The sequence below is a fragment of the Anabrus simplex genome, chromosome 9 (genome assembly GCF_040414725.1).
Source record: "Anabrus simplex isolate iqAnaSimp1 chromosome 9, ASM4041472v1, whole genome shotgun sequence".
Lineage (NCBI taxonomy): Eukaryota > Metazoa > Arthropoda > Insecta > Orthoptera > Tettigoniidae > Anabrus > Anabrus simplex.
In genome coordinates this window covers 58769108-58794227 of record NC_090273.1, presented here as the reverse complement: position 1 = coordinate 58794227, position 25120 = coordinate 58769108, and the positions used below count along the sequence as shown (strand labels likewise).

Below are 25120 nucleotides of genomic sequence, written 5' to 3'. Positions count from 1 at the left end.
GGTAACATTGTCTGACCACCCATCTATACCTCACATCACTGCCTGCACGGTTGCTAGGTAACATTGTCTGATCATCCATCCATACCTTACATCACTGCGTGCACGGTTGCTAGGTAACATTGTCTGACCATCCATCCATACCTCACATCACTGCCTGCACGGTTGCTATGGTTACACTTCCGTCACACATGTTGTCGCGTTACGTTACAGAAATTTTCGGATGACCCCCCCCCCCAGCCATAAGACATGATTATGTCAAAACCGATCGCTTTTGGAAACTGATTAAGGGAAAGCTAGCCGTAACCATGGTAACGCAAGCCCAAGATGTCTCGTTCAGCTTTCCTTCTAGCTTTGTAAGCGACTGTGTCCAAAAATGGCGGTGCTAACTTCTACAACTGCGTACTATGTGGTGCCATTTCTCAAAGACCTCAAGAAACGCATCTTTAAGTCTTCAAGACCTGCCGTAATAGTAATAATCAGGGAGATGGACTATCACCACTAATTTTCAATTATGGTCTCGAGAGGGTCATCCGGGAATGGAGACATGTTCTCCAATCTAAAGGAATTGCTAATGGAGTTCAAATAGGCCGAACTCGTAATGGTATCAGTATTGACTGGCTTGCTTTCGCAGATGACCTCGCTCTCTTTACATCCTCTCCTGAACTAGCTACTCAACAAATCAATTACCTGTATGACTACGCAGTTAAGATTGGTCTCAAAATCTCGTATACCAAATCCCACTTCATTTTTAACGTCTCCACCACATCTTCTGACTACCCATCGTAGAACCTTGAATGTGTAAAGATGCAAGTACCTTGGTGAATGGGTTGAATCCAATAATTCCGAGATGATCACCGTCTTAACAGTGTCAACGAGTTTGAAACAGCCCTCCAACTCACTAAAGACATATAACAAAAATTCCATCTCTCGAAATGAAAAATTTGACATTATCAAACTGTCATTAAACCTGACACATTCTTTTCGGTTCGTTAAGACCCCTGAGGATCACGAGTGACTTGTTCGGTACGTCTTCTTACTTCCCAATACCTCTTCATTCTCTCACTCCTCCTCTTTCTCTCTGCTTCCGTGATCTGAATCTGGATCCTGATGTTCGTCCATCTGTTACGTTCCACGAGCTTTCTGTATTTGGACCTATCCTGTAGTGTCATCAGTGGATATTTTTCCTTTATGCCAATAGTCTCCCAATCTTCTCTGACTTCCTTCATCCACTTATTTCCAGTTAAGCAGGTTGCATTCCACATCCTCTTCGTCAGCCTACTGTCATCCATCCTCATGAGATGTACAACAAACCCTAACCTTCTCTTTCTTACCGCAATTGAGATTGGTTCTATAATCTCATACAGTTCCTGTCTTGATCTGTGTACCCAGATTTCACCTGCACACATTATATGTAGGATAATGTTTAAAACTTCGAACGCATAGCATGCTCGAAAAACCTGGTAATTAAGGAATGGAGGATTATCCGAAAAATTCTTGGTCCCAGTCTCAAAGATGGTGTTTGCAGAGTTCGGAGCTAGTTGTAAATACACATCCACACTGAAAGGATATAAAGCGTAATCCGGAGAGGAAAGCTAACATTTTACGCACACCTCTTCAAATTTCCAGCTGAAAGAATCTGTAAACGTTTGTTATCCTACTTCAGAAGTCTAAAAACGATTCCTCCTTGGTTGGTGGAGATAGATAAGGATCTTTTAAAGAATGGAATCTCAGGAACAGACATTCAACTCCGATCATATATTAGAAAGAGTTTACTAATGACAGTTTTGTCCAGTCCGTTCGGCCCTTTTACTGGACCGATTTGCTTAATTCTTTTTTCTCTGGTGCAAGCACAGCGAATATTATATGGAAATAAGTGTTATTAATTACATTACGAATGAATCAATTATTATGTACCGGTACTAAATGTCCATAAAACTACTTAAAATGGCAGGCATATCAAGACGAGTTATCTGACCTATTTGTAATGAATGCTGCGGCGCAGAACGGGTCCACTAGCAATTTAGTAAATCTTCGCTGTAATGTTTTAACACTTGATAACTCCCAATTCAATAAACGGTTAATTATTTCAGAATTCCTCGTGCTACTTGTATGTAACAGATGTAGTGGCACTAGACAAAGGCAATTTATTAAGCCCACATGGTCGCTACAGAAGGAACAGACAAAGTCTTCTGAGATTAAGCTGTTCTCTTCTTTGATGTCTACAAACAAGAAGAGACTTGCTAAACACAAAATGAATATTGTACCCCCCTTGCATACCAAATGACAAGCTAGTGATGAAAGGTTTAACTAACAAAAGGACCGGGCTTTCATCTTTCTCTTCTTTAACAGCCTCTACTTGAATTCACAGTTAATCGGATTATTTCAACCAAGGGAACCACTAGCATACAACAAAGTCCACCACGCCGCTGAAAATCCCTGTTCTCTCTCTACAGAAGTGAACTTATGCTGTCGTATCTGGCTGGTGAACTAATTTCGATTACAAATACCTGAAGCAAGATTTGTGACGTTGAAAGGAAACAGAATGACTGCACGATGAAGCGTAACAAATACAGTAGAGACAATACTCGACACTTCCGGATTTAGGCCTAGCCTTGTTAAAATGGGAGACAAGACTAAGATATTAACTTCAAAGTTGCTAAACTGAAAGGTGACTGAAAACCTGTTCAAGTATTCACTATTCATAGACTATTAAATCAGGTCTATTTGTCGGTAGTGAACAGAGTAAAATATACTTGGTCGGAAACACCGTGAACGGAGTGTTGGTAATACTGGGTATTTGAACGAATCTTATCAACGAAATGTCATTATAATTTTTGTCCTAAATGGAAGATAACAACTTCTTTTACGCAGATTAAGAATAAAATTAGCGGTAAATTAACAAATACCATTAGCACCAGAGAAATACATACATACTCTGCTACATTACGACTATGAATTCTACTACGTCACAGCGCTTCAGTATGCCTTTTGTTCATGTAACACTTTTGTATGTAAGGTCTTTGTTCACTTAACATCTTTGAACTGCTTTGCTTTGCTTAGCTTTGCTTGATATTATCTGGCGGGGCGAGTTGTTGACTCGTGCCCATAACTCATTAATTAATATAATTATTTTTCAGGGACCATGTTATTTTTATTTCAACAAAAATCATTTTTGAGTTATTTACGATATACTTTAAACTTCCATTTCCTCGTTTGAACTGCCCGCGCTAGTCATGATGTACAAAGATATTGAGAATTCACAGACATAGCACTCACATTCGTCGATGCTAGGCCTGTATCTACCAGGAAGGAAACAAAATAACGGCACGATGAAGCGTAACAAATACAGTAGAGACAATACTCCACACTTCCGAATTTAGCATTGTTAAAATGGGAGACAAGTCGTAAGTGGCGCTCCTAGTGTCTTGACCTAAAAATTCGTGCTAAATTCAAATATCAATGGAAATGTATATACGGAAATGGATAAAAAAATTACGTCGAGAAATAAAGTGTTACTAAGATATTAACTTCAAAGTTGCTAAAGGAATTCTCGATAAATGAATGAAGAATTATTTAACAGGTTATTATTTAAAGACTGAAATTAGACATATACAGTAATCAAGATGTGAAATGGACTGCTGTGAAAGGGCTTGATCTTTCATTTATGCATTACTTTTTTAGCTTTAGAATTCCTGCCTGAACGTTCACGGCTAGATTTTTCTTTTTTCTCATTTAAAAGCATTGTATCATCACATTAAAACACTCGTCAACAAAAATATCGGCACATTCCTTACACACATGATTCAATGATTGTACATTCAAGAGCTGGACAATTTTCCTTTTAACTTGAAGCCTACAAACAGAAAGAAAATCTATACATTTTGCCTCAAAAACGTTCAAATTTCCCTAAAAGCAATACTTGCCGTAATGCCATTACATTAGGGTAAAGCAAATTTGCATCATCATATTGTTTCAACAAAATATGTACATTTCTTAAATCACCCATATTTTCTTCAGTGCTTGACAACGCATTAAGGCATTCCAAATGGGGTAACTTGGAAAACAACCAGCCACACTCATATGCATATGTATTTTCCTGAATTAAATCAAACCCGCAGATCACACCTACAACAACACATCGGTACTGAAGATTAATTGCTGCACTATACAATAAAATATGTGTATTATATTTTAAGCCAGTTAAAATATGGGTCGAGCAGGTCAGAAGATTATGAAGTACTATAAAAATCTCTTTGTCACTGGAATAATATATATGCAAACACAATATTAGTTACATTTTCTTGTCACGAGGGAAACGGAAGAAAGACCGCGCATTCTTCTCTACTTCATAGTTACTGTAGCCAAACACAGTACATACCTTTCCCCTCATGTTGAGAGGAGATATCAAGGAATGACACACGCTACTATTTAATTATGTCAACTCACTTAAAACGCATAAGTAACACCAAAACCTTCACACACAAATACACGTGCTCTTATGACAGAATCAGTAGTTCTCAGGTCAATCCGCTAGAGACAGCTCTAATAGTTGTCCTTCGATATCTCTCTAAGTGTCGCGTATTGTCTCTACAGTATTTGAGCGTAATGCCACAGAGAGAGTCGTGTCTATAGTGAAATAGTTGTCGTAGGTACGTATCTATATTTTTCTAGTAATTATGGTACTTTTTAATTTACCGGTAATTTTGCTGTTGATTTGTGTGAAAGCAATTATTATCCTCCATTTAGTATAAAAATTACCATGACATTTCTTGGATACGATTCGTTCACGTAATCTTTCCCAGTCAGATTGCTTCAAATGGGCTTTGCGAGCACGTGTTGCTAAATCTGCTTAAGACCGGCTTGAGAGCACCAATGGGAAAATAAAACTTCTCCACAGGACAGATTTGAACCTGGAGCTCCGAGCTAAGAGGATCGCGCCATAGGAAGTACGCTACGGTGACACCGGCTAAAAGTCATGGAGTGTTTATGTTTGGCGCTCATTTTACAGTCAAATCAGTCAATCTGACACATGGCTCTCAAGCTGATATTGAGCTACGTGCATATTTGGCAGGTACACCACCTCGCAAAATCCATGCCCTTTTATATGCTTCCATCAGCGTAAACCTTCAACGTATTAGTGCTACGTTAAGCAAAAAACAACAGCCTGCAATATTACATCTCTAATGCCCCTCTTTGATCATATGCATCTCAGCCATAGCCATCCATCAATAAATCACACCAAAGCCTGCACGTTGCTAGGTGTCACACATTTCGTAACGCAAATTTCCAAACGACCCCCCTCCCCGAAACCACAAGACATACTTATAATAACGCGCAAAAGTCGGAGAACATTTTTGGCATGGCGTTTCTACACCCTACAAGCAACCACCCCAGTAACCCTAACATTGCTGAGGTCACAGAAGATCTATAAATAGTTTGCTCTTGGTTCGTAGGTATCCTCCTCCTCACCATCGACTGCCATTAGCTGATCTTTTTCCGATTCAGACCGTACGGAGGGATCAATAATAACTCCCTATCTAGTTTTCCTGTCGACCGCTTTGATATCGATTCTGGATGTACTTTGATCCTCTACAACGCAGTGGATTTCCTCGTACACTTCGTAGTTCATCTCAGCCGGGGCTGATGCTATTTTGCTCCTGATCAGATGGTGTCTTGTATCCCGCAGAAATTTAACATGCTGGCGGAAGCCAAGGACGTGCGCTATGGCTTCAGTCCCGTTGCAGTAACTGCAACGGGTGTCGTCCAGACTCATCTCATGGAGTGCTACATTACTGAATGTATTTTTGGCCATTTAGTTTGAAGAACGTGGAAAACCTGACTTACTCCACTGTTTATTAATATTATTAAGTGCCTGTTTGTAATATCCATTTACCCTTCAACTTTTTTGTTTAAGCTCATTGCAATTTGTAAATGGAGCAAAGCGCACGCATGCCGCTAGAACTGTAGTTATATAGCAATTATATTAAACAAAAGTCTTCATGCGTAGATGTGGAAATCTTGTGGTTTCATGTCCCCTAATTATCAATAAAAGCCAAATATTTTATTGTTACTATTCCAGTTTCAGGTTACCTTACAAAATATTCTGAAAACAAATTTCACGATATATACAAATAAAAACTTTACGGTACCACAGCCTTTGCGAAGTCCTCTGTCACTGAACTTTAAATCTCCCAATAGTACCACTTTTACTGCCTGTGATACTGAAGGAGGGGAGATGATTCACACTTTTATTCTTCCACCATATTCTCATACCATTCATTAATAAGCAAGGAACCGCTGTGGTTATCCTTCAATAACGTCATATTACGACTAGAATTAATTAGAATACTAGGGAAATTCCTGTGCGTGTGCGTGAACTTCTTAATAATATATTACGGCAAGGCATTTCACTTCACTGCGTGCGAAGCGTGATTAATGATAGAGTGAGCTTCAAAACGACCAATCTTCTCTACGGAAAGGCTCTGGTTTCTTAAAATTTAAGTGCCGTCAAACCAACCATCTAGAGTCGACTCCCTTCTTGCATAATTCTGACGCTACTTCACGGAGAAACTGAACTACGTTAAGAATGAACATAGCGTGTGATAGCTCGTAACTTATGAACTGTTTGCTGTATTCTGAACTCCCGTGGGCACAAAGAAGAATCCACAATTCTATCCCTTCAGGCAAGCAACTCAATGTTGTAAACATCCTATGACCGAGCTCGATAGCTGCAGTCGCTTAAGTGCGGACAGTATCCAGTATTCGGGAGATAGTAGGTTCGAACCCCACTGTCGGCAGCCCTGAAAATGGTTTTCCGTGGTTTCCCATTTTCACACCAGGCAAATGCTGGGGCTGTACCTTAATTAAGGCCACGGCCGCTTCCTTCCAACTCCTAGCCCTTCCTTGTCCCATCGTCGCCATAAGACCTATCTGTGTCGGTGCGACGTAAAGCAACTAGCAAAAAAAAAAAAAAAAACATCCTATGGATATGAGCTACGAAATTTAGGCAAATAAAATATAATAAAGTATTAGAATATATTCTTTATTTATTTCTAAAAGTTACAATCCTTTTCTTAATCATCGTTATCCAGTCGATTATATTAGCAGTTTACCTTTTTCTATCACTACGAGCGCTAATGTGAGTCAATGCAGAGTTTCACTTAAGCCCTTATAACTGCATTCGGTGTGGACATTTTTCAAAAATCATAAACTCCTGAGGTTATTGAACCAAGGAACACTTTAGAGAAAGAATCATGTACATAAGTTAATTAGGCTAGGTAAGGTAAGGGTGTATTCTGCCCGAAGGCAGGTCCGAACCTCCGCAGAGGTGTTCCTGAGCCGGAGTTTACGTGCGGTAGGGTGGCCAGTTCCTTTCCGCTCCTCCATTCCCTTACCCCCCCCCCCACCAACAGCGCGTGGCAACCCATCCAACTCCTGACCACGCCCAATGTTGCTTAACTTCCGAGATCTCACGGGATCCGGTGTTTCAACACGGCTACGGCCGTTGGCATTAGGCTTGGATGTGATTCAAAAAGAAAACAAGCAAAGGAACAAGCGATTTTAGGCTGATTTTTATTATTACGTATTAAGAAATGCACACAAGTTGTATAGATAGATAAAAGCCTTTATTTTCTGTGGCGAAGTTAGGGCTCTTGGCTCTTTCTTACACTTAACCACACGCATATTATTATTTGTTAACGATGACACTGATTAACTTAAAATACTAAGAACTACAAATAACACTCATTTTTAAGACAAGAATATGAATATATACAAGCAAAGAAGAAAGAAAGAAAAAGGAACTGCCTAGATAATACAGATTTGAAAAAATACTCATTTCAATACACAACAAAAGAAATACTAATATAAAAATACTAATAAGCTTTATAAAAATATTAAATGAAATCTTGAGGAAACCAACGGGAAACTACCTCACTCCTCATTTCCCTAGTACGCCTCTTCAGTGACGCCTAGGCTATTTATGACAGCTGTTGGCGGAGCTGCAGAGGATCAAACCAACCTTCGGGCTGAATACCCAACATACAACATACAAATGAAATCTAACTAATTGTATCCTTGCAATACTAGTCTAAGTTAAATACTATAGTTACTACTAGCTATGTTTAGGCTACTTCTACTTCGTAAATACAGTACGAGTGCTTTTAATTTAATTTATATATGTATGTATATATGTTACATAAGTTTTGGCGATACATTTTACCCCGCATTTTGATTGTACACATTTTAATTAAGCACAAAAGTCTACCAGGGGTATTAGTCGTTTTTTTACAAGTGGTCATGTGGTAACGAACACAAGGTTGATCGCACAACTCACATATACAGTTATTTCCGAGATTGTGAAAACTCTTGTTCTTGCATACTTAGTGGTGGTTCCCATGCACGGCTATTGAGGTCACCAGGTGTCGGAGGTCATGATTCGTGCTGGTCCAGGATCTATTTACCATGGCTTCTGTAGTATAAAAGTCCAGCCAAATTTCTCTTCGTTTCTTTTGTCTTTCAAGGAGCAGTTTATTCGAGCTGTCGGTAGATGGGAGTCTCATACGCAGTTCTTCTATAAAGAACGGTTCTCTCGCGAGCTCGTAGACTAGCCTTGACTTTAATGTGTTTCGAAACACCCACAGCGGCTTTCAAGAATCTTGACTTAACTGCTTTCAAAGTCATTAGATCTTTTAGACTTAACGTATCCCAAATATTATCTAAGTTATTCCTTATGTTGCGATGGGAACTATTTTTGCTTTTTGTAACTGCATTTACGCCGGAAGTAATTTTCGAAATTTGCTTTTTAGTTTAATAGAGCTATCTAATGCCTATTGCTCACGGTAAAATGTTTCGTAAAATTTGTTGTACAATTAATTTTATAAAAATTTGGTGAAAACAAGTTGTGTTGCTCACGGTAAAATTACTTTATAAAATCCGTGGAAACATCAGGATGACCATGTATGAACTTACTTCTGAACTAAGATGGGTATGTGCTGCCATCTATCAATAAACTTTTAAACCAAGAATCAGCTGTTCAACTTACAATGTGTTTGAGAGTATGGCTCCAACAAACAAAGCAAAACTTGCTGCTTTAGCTGCAATTATATATTATACAGTGGTAAAAAGGAAGAAAAGAAATGCCAGGAAATGCCGGACTCAGGATTGGATCAAAAGAAGAGAAGAAGGTAGAGGATCGCTGTCCTTGGTCGAAAATTAGTTGAGGTTAGAAGACCAGTATTCGTTAAGGAATTCGGCGATTGTGTTTTTTGCCTCTCTTCTTGCATTTCTGCTGTGGTAAAGTTGCGTTTTAACTTCGTACAAACAAGGATATTTCTGGTATTCGTCAGTAAAACACTAACAGCTTTCTTAGTCCACCCGGATCCTGCCATTTTGGAAAGAAGTGTTTGTTTACAATCGAGCTTCGCAATCTTCTCACGACGTAGCGCCAGCATCATCGTGATGTCAGCTTCGCTGATTGGTTCGTTTCGTAAAATTAATTTTACGGAATAGAACATGTCCTATTTTATGAAAAGTTTTATCAAAGGTTTTATAAAACTTGAATTTGACCGTGAGCAACAGAAATTTTATAAAATTAAATTATTGTACAATAAATTTGACAGAAAATTTTACCGTGAGCAACAGGCATAAGACTCACAATTTGAAGCCTTCCCGGGCCCCTTATCTCTTCAATTTTCGACACAATTGAGGAAATCGCTAAATTTTACGCTTTTCGTACTCCTACTTAGACTGCTAAGACATATTTTCAACATTAAAAAAGAAACCATATTCCCCATTGCGAAAATCAAATGATCGTATATACGTCTCCCGGTCATGGCCATCCATCAACGGCTGCTAATTTCAGATGGCAGCCAGCCATGAGACACAGCCTGCACGGTTGCTAGGTAACATTGGCTGACAGTCCATCCATACCTTAAATCACTGCCTGCAAGGTTGCATGGTCACACTTCCGTCACACGTTGTGTTGCGTTACGTTACTCAGATTTGAGACATTTATTTATGCAACAAATCCTGAGCCGATCGACTCAACACTGCAATGGGGATTAAGTCGACCATTGCTTTTAAAGTGTACATAGAAATGAGTTTTTACTCAACAAAACCGTCGGTCACCATCACCATATCTGATTATCTGTAACTGTGCTCTCACAGGATTCAGATCTCATAAACATTCATCATTACTACAAACTAACCATCATGTCAATCAACAAGGAGGAGTTAAGTTGTATTGAACGTCATTGTTCGTGGTAAAATGTGTGGAAAAACCCTACCTTTCCAATGCCGCTGACTTCTTTGACCCCGATCCTACGAAGTAACGCTGGAGGAACTGGTGGTGGTGTGCGGTGGATAACAGCGCTGAAGCCTGAGGCGTTCGTTGTGGTTCCGTCCACATCTTCTCCAGAGGAATGACGTTTCCGGCGATGTGGCGAGGACGAGAGGTTGAGTTTCTGGGCCGCCCTGAAGATAGAAAGGAAACATGCCATCTTGAAAAAAAATCTCCTTTATTTTGACAGAATAGATTATCCAGTCATAATATTTTGTATCCTTAGAAATAGCTTCCTTATAAGGTCACAAAGGAGAAGAAGGTACAAGAAGGAGATTAATTTAAGGAAGCAAGTATTCTACGAAACTTTTATTTAGTTGTGTCAGAAGTTACCTAAGATTACAGTAGAGAAAAAATATTCAGGTGGAGGTAATATTTTGAACATCTTCTCAAGGTAAAAGGAAATCATCCTGGTGGTGTTGGAAACGGCCAAGCTCATGGGGAGGAGGTAAATGATGTTGGTGAAATTATGCTTGAGGAAGTGAAAAGGATGGTAAATAAACTCCATTGTAATAAGGCAGCAGGAATAGATGAAATTAGACCTGAAATGGTGAAGTATAGTGGGAAGGCAGGGATGAAATGGCTTCATAGAGTAGTAAAATTAGCGTGGAGTGTTGGTAAGGTACCTTCAGATTGGGCAAAAGCAGTAATTGCACCTATCTATAAGCAAGGGAACAGGAAGGATTGCGACAACTATTGAGGTATCTCGTTGATTAGTATACCAGGCAAAGTATTCACTGGCATCTTGGAAGGGAGGGTGCGATCAGTCGTTGAGGGGAAGTTGGATGAAAATCAGTGTGGTTTCAGACCACAGAGAGGCTGTCAGGATCAGATTTTCAGTATGCGCCAGGTAATTGAAAAATGCTACGAGAGGAATAGGCAGTTATGTTTATGTTTCGTAGATCTAGAGAAAGCAAATGACAGGGTACCGAGCGAAAAGATGTTCACTATACTGGGGGACTATGGAATTAAAGGTAGATTATTAAAATCAATCAAAGGCATTTATGTTGACAATTGGGCTTCAGTGAGAATTGATGCTAGAATGAGTTCTTGATTCAGGGTATTTACAGGAGTTAGACAAGGCTGTAATCTTTCACCTTTGCTGTTCGTTGTTTACATGGATCATCTGCTGAAAGGCATAAAATGGCAGGGAGGGATTCAGTTAGGTGGAAATGTAGTAAACAGTCTGGCCTATGCTGACGACTTGGTATTAATGGCAGACTGTGCCGAAAGCCTGCAGTCTAATATCTTGGAACTTGAAAAGAGGTGCAATGAGTATGGTATGAAAATTAGCCTCTCGAAGACTAAATTGATGTCAGTAGGTAAGAAATTCAACAGAACTGAATGTCAGATTGGTGATACAAAGCTAGAACAGGTCGATAATTTCAAGTATTTAGGTGGTGTGTTCTCCCAGGAAGGTAATATAGTAAGTGAGATTGAATCAAGGTGTAGTAAAGATAATGCAGTGAGCTCGGAGTTGCGATCAGCAGTATTCTGTAAGAAGGAAGTCAGCTCCCAGACGAAACTATCTTTACATCGGTCTGTTTTCAGACCAACTTTGCTTTAAGGGAGCGAAAGCTGGGGGGACTCAGGATATCTTATTCATAAGTTAGAAGTAACAGGCATGAAAGTAGCAAGAATGATTGCTGTTACAAACAGGTGGAACAATGGCAGGATGCTGTTACAAACAGGTGGAACAATGGCAGGATGGTACTCGAGGAATGAAGTCGATGGATGAAGCTGTACGCATAAACCGGCTTCGGTGGCGGGAGTCATGTGAGGCGAATGGAGAAGGATAGGTTACCTAGGAGAATAATGGACTCTGCTATGGAGGGTAAGAGAAGCAGAGGTAGACTAAGGCGACGATGGTTAGACTCGGTTTCTAACGATTTAAAGATAAGAGGTATAGGACTAAATGAGGCCACAACACTAGTTGCAAATCGAGGATTGTGGCGACGTTTAGTAAATTCACAGAAGCCTGCAGACTGAACGTTGAAAGGCATGACAGTCTATAATGATAATGTATGTATGTATGTATAAATTATTTTTCTTCTAATTCAAGTGCCATATTCGGTCCACCAGACGCTGGTGATCATCCTGGAGAAAGCTAACTGGTTGATGCAAGTCAAATCTTTGATGTTTTGGAGCCATGACATTGGTGGTCTATCATCTCCACGTTTGCCTTTTATCTTGCCTTGTAATATCAGGTGTAGAAATTGGTATTATAAGCACTATGCTCAATTATGAAAGTAAATATAACACAGTAAAAGTTAAATATATCCCGACCAGTACTTTGCCAGGTAACAAACTGGAGGCGTTGCATCATTTCCCCTAAGGTGCATGCAACCAGACACAGGCTGCCGTCCAAGAGATGGTCCATGCTTTGCGTTTCACCGCATTCTGAGAGAGCTAAGTCGCAAGAATATTCCCATTTCTTCAAGTTGATCCTTGGAAGTTTAACTCCAGAGCGTAACCTATTTATTGGCCGCTTTCCATGTTAACCAATTTTATGCGTAGTCAGCAGGTAGAATTTTGGATAGTATCATCCGGTCTGCAGGATCATTTGTTGTAGACTGTCGAAACTTCAACCGGAATTTTGAAGATGGTTCAGGAAACAGTAGAGGCGATTGTGAACTATAAGTGGGCTGGCACAAAAATTTATATACAACAAACCGTTCACGGGTTTGGAATGATATAACGGGACGCGGGAGGGTGTTACAACAAAATTGAAAAAATGAACAATAAGTCTTATCATGCTCTCTGAGCGAATTTCGACAGAGAGGTATAGCTTCACAGACTACCAACTTAAATACGGCAATAGCTTTTTGATGTTTCGATTCAATACAATAAAACTTTCACCGATGGAACAATAATTACACATGTAAAAATAAAATGAAATGGCGTATGGCTTTTAGTGCGGGGAGTGTCCGAGGACAAGTTCAGCTCGCCATATGCAGGTCTTTTGATCTGACGCACGTAGGCGACCTGAACGTCGTGATGAGGATGAAATGATAATGAAGACGATACGTACAAGGAGTCCCCGTGCCAGTAAAATTAACCAATTATGTTTAAAATTCCCGATCCTGCCAGGTATCGAACCCGAGACCCCTGTTACCAAAAGCCAGCACACTAATCATTTAGCCATGGAGCCGTGCAATTACTCATGTATTACAATGATGATTACACCGTTGCAAATCATTTAGTATTTGACTACACAAAAAACTGAGCGTACACTAGAGAGAACAACACAGAAGCATTGATTGTGTAAGACTGTCAGACTGACGAATGCGCACGGCAAGCTGGTGAATTATACCTCAGTATCCATGACCTCGGCAAAAATATACCCTTGCTACCCTTCCTCACAGCACATTCCACACTTGCTGTGCCGCTGTACGAATCGGTTAGCCGCTACGAATGACATTTTGTACTCATTTCCGCTGAGAATGTTATTAATAATTAAAGAAATTAAAGCTGATAAGAAAACAGGGTTTGTAGAAATTGCTTTTTTAAAAAATAATTACTAGTTTCAGGACCGTCTCTGTGGTGTAGTGGTTAGTGTGATTAGCTGCCACCCACGGAGACCCAGGTTCGATTCCCGGCTCTGCCACGAAATTTGAAAAGTGGTACGAGGGCTGGAACGGGGTCCACTCAACCTCGGGAGGTCAACTGAGTAGAAGTGGGTTCGATTCCCATCTCAGCCATTCTCGAAGTGGTTTTCCGTGGTTTCCCGATTCTCCAGGCAAATGCCGGGATGGTACCTAACTTAAGGCCACGGACGCTTCCTTCCCTCTTCCTTGTCTATCCGTTCCAATCTTCTCATCCCCCACCAAGGCCCCTGTTCACCATCGCAGTTGAGGCCGCCTGGGCGAGGTACTGGTCATCCTTCCCAGTTGTATCCCCGACCCAGAGTCTGAAGCTTCAGGACAGTGCCGTTGAGGCGGTAGAGGTGGGATCCCTCGTCGACTCCGAGGGAAAAGCCAACCCTGGAAGGTAAACAGATTAAGAAAGAAAGAAAAACTAGTTTCAGGTCGCTATAATGTAATGTTTTCTCATCAAAGTGGGGGGTTACTGCCCCCCTCCCCGTCTCCTCTCCCAATCGCCGGCACTGTCACTGTGTGTGTGTATAATGATGGAAAATTCTCCATGAGTTTAGCCGTGGAGTTGATGATAAATACCTTTATGGGCATGTGAGTTTGATGCCTTAAACACAGAAGGAGCATCTCGGATAAGTGTGTGCTGATTCGTTCATTCGCGCGAAACCAGGACAACCGTGATACACTGGCTCTTCCTTCTACATCAGAAGCACCGTAACTAATTTAAGATACTCATCCTAAAATATCAATATGGTCTTCTATAACTGCGAGATAATAAAGTGACCAGCAGTAGATAGGAGAGCTTGCTTCACGACGAAACTTTTCAACAAAATATTTCTTAATAATAATAATAATAATAATAATAATAATAATAATTGTAATCATAAAAATGTTATTGGCTTTACGTCCTAATAACTACTTTTTAAGTTTTTCGGAGACGCCGAGATGCCACAATTCAGTCCCGCAGTAGTTCTTTTAAGTGCCAGTAAATCTGCCGAGTCTGACGTATTCGAGCACATTCAAATACCACCGGATTGAACCAGGATCGAATCTGTCAAGTTGGGGTTAGAAGGCCAGTGCTTTAACCGTCTGAGCCACTCAGCCTGGCGGTTTCAGAGTACCTTATCGGTGTCACTTTAAGTAAATACGTATTCATTGGGGTAATTACATTAGCGACGTTGTAAATAAAGGTTGTTTATAGTTGTGGTAAGGATGTAAAGGAATTTAAAAAAAGAAGTTGTAAGTCACGTAAGTCACGGTTATAACCCCAATTAGAGTACCGGTACGGTTCCAGCGTATGGGACCCAAACCAGGAGTACTTGACTCCAGAATTGGAAAAGATACAAAATATAGCAGCACGGTTTCTTCTGCGTGTTACGAAGATATTGGCAAACTTTAGGCAGAGAAAACTTGGAAGCAATGGAACGAGCTGTTCGACTAATGTATGTTCCTAGATATTGGTAGAGAAATAGACTGGAATGACAATACTAGGAAAATAATCTTGAAAGGTTTCTTTTTCTTTTTTTTTTTTTTTTGCTACCGGCTTTATGTCGCACCGACACAGTCAGGTAGTATGGCGACGATGGGATAGGAAAGGGCTAGGATTGGGAAGGAAGCAGCCGTGGCCTTAATTAAGGCACAGCCCCAACATTTGCCTGGTGTGAAAATGGGAAACCACAGAAAACATATTTAGGGTTGCCGACAATGGGGTTCGAACCCACTATCTCCCGGATGCAAGCTCACAACTGCGCGACCCTAATCGCACGGCCAACTCGCCCGGTAATTATTATATTGACTACTGTGTGAAGTAGTACCTTTCTCTTTTTAATTGGCGACTTAGAAAGAAAAATTGGAAGTCAGCGAGGCCAACGTCGAAGAGGGTGTTAGTGGATGAAAAACTTACAAGACTGGTCAGAACTGAATTCCTAAGCCTTTCTGAAGGCGGCAGAGGGTCGAACTGATTTCACCAGGATTGTGATCAACCAATAGAAGTAGTAGTTTGGAATATACGTAGCCTGATTGTTTAGACGTTGTCGCATCAATATATCGTGGAAATCTAAATTCGTAATTGCCCCGTTTTGACCGGTATATTTATTTATTTATTTATTTATTTATTTATTTATTTATTTATTTATTTATTTATTTATTGCACACTAAAGGACTTGGTGTCTCAATAACGGTGGCAGCTACGTTATATAAACTCTAAATTACATGGCGCTACTTATATCTAAACTATATTCTAATTTCATCTAATCTACTTTATATTACAATCAAATATCTACATATTTTTCTAAAAACCCAACAACTTTATATTAATATGGTGGAAAGCAGACAACAAAGTAAAATGACAGAAGAAATAATTAATATACAAGCATAGGCCTAATATTATAGAACTTCACCTTACAATAAATAGTTCTTAGATTTCCCCTATTTTTATGACTTCATACAATTGCGCGATGAAGTTTAGTTAGAAGCTCGCGCTTTGGCAGACTGAAGTCAAGGCCATTATTTATCTGAATGGCACTGTTGAAGATACTACAGAGTCTATTCATCGGCTAGTTATCACGGGTACACGTCCTGGTTTTTACATTTAAATATATTGTGATATTTCTGGAATTGAAGGGAGGTACTTGGTTATTTTTTAAAAGTTGTTTTACGTCACACCGACACAGATAGGTCTTATGGTGACGATGGGACAGGAAAATGGCAAGGAGTGGGAAGGAAACGGCCGTGACCTTAATGAAGGTATAGCCCCAGCATTTGCCTGGTGTAAAAATGGGAGACCACGGAAAACAATCTTCAGGGCTACCGACAGTGTGGTTAGAACCCACTATCCCCGAAATACTGGATACTGGCCACACTTATGCGACTGCAGCTATCGAGCTTGGTACATGGAAATTTAAGACAGACAGTAATTCAGGATTATCAATAGCATACTTTGCAATTTTTAAAGGAAATGTTACTGTATCCTCCCGTCTGCGAGATTAAAAAAATCCACAGCCTGTTTCCAGTCATTTGACCAGGTCAGGAATGGAATGAATTAAGCCCATATCTAGCGGCGAGGATGGGAATTGTGCCGGCTGCCGAAGCCTGTCACACCCCTCTGGGGCAATGATTAATGAATGACAGATGAAATGAAATGATATTGGAGAGTGTTGCTGGAATGAAAGATAGCAGGGAATACCGGAGTACCCGGAGAAAATCCTGTCTCAATTCCGCTTTATCCAGCACAAATCTCACATGGAGTGATCGGGATTTGAACCACGGAAACCAGCGGCGAGAGGCCGGCTAAGCCACGGAGGCCAAAGAGAAAAAGATTGATATGATAATAATTTGTTATTCCTTATGTAATCTTGATTAGAACTATAATATAGTTTTCGAAATGACAAATCCTTATTCTGGTTCCTGTTCCTCTTCAAACAAGTAATGTTGGAATACAATTTGAAGATTGTTCTTTTCCAAGAATTTTGCTACATTTTTGCACTTACCGCAAAAAAGTAAATTTCGCTTTAAAGTGGTCTTATCGCTGTAATTCGCTGTAATTCGCGAAAACAGAATCACTAATTTCTTAACCAAAATCATACAATTCGTTAAGATATCTCAAAATCGTTTAACAACACTTCTTGTCGCGCTTATCGTTAATGCGAAACATCATGTCTCTAACTATAGGGACCGGGCGAGTTGGTCGTGCGGTTAGGGGCGCGCAGCTGTGAGCTTGCATCCGGGAGATAGTGGCTTCGAATTCCACTGTCGGCAGTCCTGAAGTTTGTTTTCCGTGGTTTCCCATTTTCACACCAGGCAAATGCTGGGGCTACACCTTAATTAAGGCCATGTCCACTTCCTTCCAACTCCTAGCCCTTTCCTATCCCTTCGTCACCATAAGACCTATCTGTGTCCGTGCGACGTAAAGCCACTAGCGAAAAAACTATAGGGTACTATATGTGGATAGCAGCCATTTTTAATAATGTAATTTTAAAATCTCTTTCGCAGTTTTTCAATCTGACAGACATATGATTGACACCTTGGGCTCAAAACGATGCTGGCATATTCTATTTTTGGTCTTACTATGGAATTGAACAGATGAATGCAAATGTGTGTGTGTTTTTTTTGAAGGAGTTTATATTCCTGATAATGAATTCTAGGGTCTTGTATGACTCAGCTACCACTTTCACTATATGCGAGTTGAAAGTAAGCTCATGGTCGAATAAAACACTCAGGTCTTTCATCACGTAAACCGATCGTAAATCATTGTCACCTAGCTTGTACGTGTAATAGATCGTTTACATTAGCTACCAAGGAAAATTTAACCTGGCAAAATTGTTGTTTAGGTTGCCGAAGTACTTAATTGCATTATGTTGTCATGTTTAAGAATATCGATTTCAGGAGGAATTTTATCCACGAATTTTCCTGCGTAGTGATAGGAGGGGGATTGGGAAAGAGAGTTAAATTTGCTCAGAGGTGAAGAGAGGGAGCACCAGATAAGAGTGAAGATAGCAGCACGGTGAAGAGACTGAAGGCACGCAGACCAAAAAATAAAGCACACAGTTCGGACGAGGAGGCTTTTCCAATTTCACACGTCTGTGAACCCGTAACGCGAGCGGAACTCGTCCTGGCTCTTCCAACCCTCCGGGCAGGAGGGGTCTGGCTCATCAACCACCACCACTAACACAAGGTTGAAAAGTAGGGGTGACAGAAAGAATGGCTCTGTTCTGATGTAAAGATAACGGTTTCCTGGAATCTCATGTGACAAGAATATTTTCTCCCATGCTCATTTAGAGCAGAAAATATGATCAGAGTTAAGATGAAAAAACAGTGGCTCCATCCAGAATCACGACGCCTTTTGGAGTCCATTTCCATTCCGGCTCTAGTTTCCAAATTCCCTATACTTACATTAGTTATACAGTTTCTTAAACTTTTCAGCTCCATGACCTAAACGAAAAAAGAAAAAAGAAACTTAGCGACACTCCTGAAAACCTCTTTTCTAATAAAAATAATAGTATATTATTATTATTATTATTATTATTATTATTATTATTATTATTATTATTATTATTATTATTATTATTATTATTATTATTATGGCGTGTGGCCCCCGGAAAGATCTAGCGCAGCTCTTTCGAGTTAACGCCGAATGGGTTACCTGTGCGTCGGTGAAGATGGGGACCTACGTAAGATGTTTTCTAATGTTGAAGACGACACAAAAACCCAGTTCTAGAGCCATTTATTTTTGGGTTGGCAATATTTCCTTTTTATTTCCGCCAGTTTTGAATCTAGCCAATCACTAATTTCTGTAATTAATTTTCCGCCTATCACAGGCTTCTGGTTCGATTATGAATGTTACTTTTGAAATCTACCAATAAAATTGAGAAGGTGTGGCTAGTTTAATCTTGAATGTTCCCGAACCTTCCCTGAGGGTTTATAAACTGCGGCATTTCACGTTTCTTGGCCAATTGATTGTCATCTTTCTGAGTGTGTGCGTTAAGCGGGAGGAGGGCGGCCTCTTTCGTCGGCAGCTAGAACATCTACAAGGTAATGGCCACATAACTTTATTCTTTCTTGCTACCTTCGCAGTTTAACCCGAGGGAAAGGTCCGACTCTTTAGTTATGTAACCAGCGTTTCTAAAATGTAACTTTCTTCCGGCTAATGTAAAACCTTCACAAAATCTTTAACTGTAAATCGGGGATAGAGAGTGAATTACCCTCTCGAGCTCCCCTTCATCTTGCTTTGAGGTGACTACGTTTTATAACTTTTTTCATTCTGTAATGTGGTAAAGTAATTTCTATACGAGTCACCTCAGTAGTTTGGGAATAGCCCCTGTTTCTTCGGCCTAGAGCCCCTTAGGTTTTTTTAGTGCTCTTATCTTGGAAAGCAATACGCCTCCATTCAGTTTGTGTTTCGGGCCATTTACTCAACCTGTTCTTTTCCGCAAAGGTCCTATAGGTTGGGTACAAGATACCCCTGTTTCAAATTGTAAGTTGGGCCATGGAAGGCCAGAGACTGTAAGATTTTTTATGTTGCCTCGAGGAGGCTGAAAGAAAACGGAGAGCCTGTTAGCTCTTTTTCAAGTTTGTAACTGTAAAGAGTGCCTCTGGAAGGCCAGATACTGTATTTAGGGAGAAAGTGCTCTGTGAATTAGGGGATTTCTGCCCTTTACTAAAGTTGTTCTTTTTTTAATTGTAAATTTGAGGTGGGAGCTAAAGAATTGTAAAACGAGGGGCTTGAAGCCCAAAATCTGTCACGTTCACTAATCTTGTATTTTTCCTTGACTTGTTTTATGATTGTCATTGTACCTGATGCTTCATTATTATGAAAAATTGTTAAGTTTGAAGTTCTGAAAATATAACCTTCAGTTTAAGTTTTAAATTAATTTTGATATTGTAGTTAGACCCATTCAAGCCCGCAGCTTCTTTCATCGCCTCTTTCTGCTCCACGGGTAACCCCGGAACTATTATAATAATAAGGAGGAGGAGGAGGAGGAGGAAGAATATGATGAAGAAGAAGAAGCTCTATATGCATCAGAAGCCTTAACTTGAAAAGTATGAACGTAAAATGCTTAGCAAAATTTACGGCCCCGAATAAGAAAATGGAATTTGGATCAAAGGGCGAACTACAGACCCCTCTAGCGACACAGTTTCATCAATATTGTACGGAGGAGACGTTTGAAACTTTTAGGACAAACTTTTAGAATGGGTAACAATAGATTCGCAAGAAGATTACTCAATGTAATAAGTTCAAAACAGGAGAATAAGGGGCCCATGGCCTAGATATTAGGCCCCTTTAAACAAGAACCATCATCATAATTATCAATAACAGGAGAATAAATTTGCTGGAGGAAACAAAAGAGGACCTGAACGAATTGAACATCGGAAAGACATCATGAGAAATCGCGAAGTCCTCAAGTCCTCATTAAATAAACACACATGGACGGCGAAAACTAGCAGCAGGATTGCTACAAAGTGGTAGGAAGAACGGAAAAGGCAACGCAGTGAGTTCTTGAAGAGATTGATCATCAAACAAATGAACAAATTCCAAAGCGCTCTATGAATGGACATAACGAAACAAGAAAAAGAAGAAGAGTTTACGTGAGCAACTAGTTCGAACTGTTCAGATACCTTCATAGTGATGTGAATGAACTCGCCCTGGTGAACAGCGGAGGACCAAGGACCAAGGGGAATGTTTTGTAACTGTAAAGAGTGCCTCTGGAAGGCCAGATACTGTATTTAGGGAGCAAGCGCTCTGTCAATTAGGGGATTTCTGCCCTTTACTAAAGTTGTTCTTTTTTAATGGTAAATTTGAGGTGGGAGCTAAAGAATTGTAAAACGAGGGGACTGAAGCCCAAAATATGTCACGTTCACTAATCTTGTATTTTTCCTTGACTTATTTTATGATTGTCATTGTACCTGATGCTAGAAGGTTACGCCTTCTCTCTGGCCAGGAGATTTGTCGGGTTTGGAGGATTTGTAGGAGTTGGATGAGGGGGGGAAACGGTGATGTATTTTGGAGTTGTTTTGAGGGTTTGGCCTCTTGGCTAAGGAGTGTACCTCTGATCTCGTGCTTTTTTTGAGAATTACCATGAGTTACATATTGAGTTGCATTTAGTTACATATAGGGTTTACAATACAGTTTTACAAGTACATATAGGGTTTACAATACAGTTTTACAAGTACATACAGGGTTTACAATACAGTTTTACAAATACATATAGTGATGGAACAGTTGCGAGTTAGACGTGGTGGTTTAGTACGGGGTGCTGAGGTATAGTTGGGATGGTAGGAGGTGGAGGGTTGTTGTAATGTTTGTGATGGATGTAGCTAGTAGACGGAGAAGGTCTAGTATTGGGAGGGGTGATAGGAGGAAGTTGGTTTGAGGAATAGGTGGGTGGATGGCTGGCGGAGGTGTGGGGGGTGGGGGTGCGCGAGGACGACGGTTGGAGTTGTTGGAAGGTGAGCGCGTAGTTGGGGGTGGGGAGCGGGAGTGCTCTACACGGTGGTGCTGGCTGTGGTTTCGGACGCCAGTGGTTATGAGGTGATGTGCTTCTTCTTCGGAGGGGAGTTGAATTCGTACAGGAGAAGGATCATCATTGAGAATTCAGGTTTCGTTTGGTGCTTATTAAAAGTAGTTGTACCGAGCTCGATAGCTGCAGTCGTTTAAGTGCGGCCAGTATCCAGTATTCGGGAGATAGTAGGTTCGAACCCCACTATCGGCAGCCCTGAAAATGGTTTTCCGTGGTTTCCCATTTTCACACCAGGCAAATGCTGGGGCTGTACCTTAATTAAGGCCACGGACGCTTCCTTCCCACTCCTAGCCATTCCCTCTCCCATCGTCGCCATAAGACCTATCTGTGTCGGTGCGACGTAAAGCAACTAGCAAAAAAAAAAAAAAAGTAGTTGTTAAAATTATTTCCTTTCGGTTGGCTTTGCAAAAGTGGACAAATTAGTGACAAAACTAAGAGAGGTTTCTACATTCTGTGAGTAGGTAAATAAGAAGAAGATAGTATACAATGACAGTAATTACAGGTGTGGTTTTATTTCATCGTATTGTAAGCCACAATACGTAGTACAGTCATTAGGTTCTGAGACTGACCGCATGTTGGCGCGGTGGTATGGTACCATGTCAGTCTCTCGTCCCTGCAAGGGACAGTTGAGTGCATGCACTAGAAGCAGACGTACGGTCGTTGTTGTGGCGGAGATTTGAATGCGCCTGTCGGACCTTGATATGTCACGGTTTGAGTAACTGGCAAACATCAAGTTCTGCCAGAAATTAGGCAAAACTGCTGCCCAAAAGTTTGAAATGAGGCAGCAGATTTAGAGTGAGGATGCATTGAGTCCCAGTGTTGTGTTTAGATGGCACTGACGTTTTCTGCAAGGACGGGACAGTTTGGAAGACGATGTGCGCACTGGTCGACCACAAACAGTTCGAACGGAACACAAGATCCAAGAAGTTGCAACGTCGGTGTGTGCTAACCGCCCCCAATCGGTAGGCGATCTCGCAGCGGCAATAGGGGTCAGCCATGGAACTTGCCACAAAGTTCTGACGGATGACCTCAACATGTCTCGTGTTACCGAGCATAGTATGCCACGAATCCTGTCGCAAGACCAACATGATGATCGCATGACGAATTGTGGTGACCTCATCAGTAGTGCTGACGATGATCCGACGTTTTTCAACCGGATAATAACTGGAGACGAAACATGGTGTTTCCTTTCAGCGGTGCTTCCAGTAGCTATACCAACGTTGGCAAACGTGCATAACGGCCAACGTTGACTATTTTGAGGGTGGATGTGGTTCTGTTTAAGTGGTTTACGGCCAACGTTGACTATTTTGAGGGTGGATGTGGTTCGGTGTAGGTGTACGCCGTGTAATGCGGCATCGTGTGCAACACACGGAGTCGTGTAGGTGCCTATCTTCCAGGCGTCAAGTCTCAGAACTTAAATGACTGTACTACGTATGTTTGTCTCAAGTTCAATCTGCCAAATTTAATTCTGCACTTGGAAACCAAACACCCATCTTTTCAAAATACATTTTTGTAAATAACTATATAACTTTCAAAATTGAACAAGTTTCTATTCGTGATAAAGCAACACTTGAAGCATCTATCTTTCAGCATGAAGAGTAACTAAGAGGTGTAGGACAGAACGACTGAAAACCGACTTGCAACAAACGCATCCATCACATATTTTAAAAATGGCATTTTGGACTACTTTTTTCGAAAGATCCTCAGACTGTTTCCAGTCGTTCGACCGGATCAGGAATGGAATGGATGAAGCCCCATCCACCGGCGAGGACAAGAATTATGCCGGCTGCCTAAGCCTGTCGCACTCGTCTTCCCATGATTTCGTTGTTTGCGACGTGACCAGAAAGATTTCCTTTTACACTGAGAATTGTTTTCAAAATATTCCGATTAATGACTGAAAGATGAAATGAAATGATATTGGAGAGTGCTGAAATGAAAGATGACTGGGAAAGCCGAAGTACCTAGAGGCAAGAAAGCCTGTCCTGCCTCCGCTTTGTCCAGCACAAACCTCACATAGAGTGACCGGGATTCGAACCGCGGAACCCAACAGTGAGAGGCCGGCACGCCGCCGTCTGAACCAAGGAAGCTGTTGACTATAGTTTTAAAATAAATATATTTTTGTGTGTTCCAATAAATTACTTTTTAACATTTATTCCTAATAAGTGGATTTTGATGGCTTCATTATTCGAGGATCCAAGCCAACAGACAGATATTACCGAGAGAGTTGGCTTTACGGAAAGGGGCGCGCAGCTGTGAGCTTGCATTGGGAGACAGTGGCTTCACACTTCGCTTTCCGCAGCCCTATAGATGGCAAAGGATGGGACTGTATCGTAATTAAGGCCACGGCCTCTTCCTTCCCACTACTAGCCCCAGTGTCGGTGCGACGTAAAGCGACGTGTAAAAAAAAAATACAGAATTCTCAAAAATGCGTCACATTTTCTATTTTGTTTGTCTTAATATTGTGGAGTTATCTGAGTCTCAATTATATATTTACTTTTTAAAACCGGTAACGATTTGCGTAAATATTAAGGGACGAACAATTACCATTACAGCAACGTAAAATAAAATGCATTTAATAGTTTGAATATTAATACTACCACTAACTTGTGTGTGAAGGCAGATGTGAAGCACCAGGTGCTCAAATTGTCAACAAGACGAGATATCTTGTTTAGCAAAGTACTGAGTGGATCTCGAATCCGCTAGCATGGTAGGAGAGGGGAACAAATCTTGCGAAAGGGGGAGAAGAAAGATTACATCAGAGAGGAGAACGGAACTCGTAAGTATGATGGATCACTGCTGATTGTCGTTGATGAATCGAAGATAAAGGAGACTTAAGTGCGTGTTACAGCCAAATGGACAAAAAATATTGCTAACATGGGGGAATTCCTAAAAAGAGTCTACTAAATGAGTTTACAATTTCATGACTGGGAAAGTAGCCTTCTATGCAACTTAATCTAGGTTTTAGATGATGATTGCTGTTTAAAGGGGCCTAACAGCTAGGTCATCGGCCCCTAACGATACGAGGTGTACGAAATGGCACGACAGTTAAAACTTCAAAATGTATCCACTGACAAGGATATAAAACGAATGATGATGAAAATGTTACTATACACCCAAAACAATCAGTGGATCCAATTCACAATTGGTTATTTTCGGAGATAATGATTGTTAAC

The 25120-nt window shown here is 40.6% G+C and overlaps 1 protein-coding gene across 1 annotated transcript in view; it reads right to left on the bottom strand.

The window, feature by feature from the left end:
- The window catches only part of LOC136880858 (kinesin-like protein CG14535), a 415061-nt gene extending 404562 nt beyond the window's left edge, over nt 1-10499 (bottom strand). The window contains exon 1 of the mRNA XM_067153399.2: nt 10287-10499. Coding sequence (XP_067009500.2) covers nt 10287-10499 — 213 coding nt within the window. The remainder of the gene's footprint in view (nt 1-10286) is intronic.
- Nucleotides 10500-25120: the final 14621 nt, after the last annotated feature.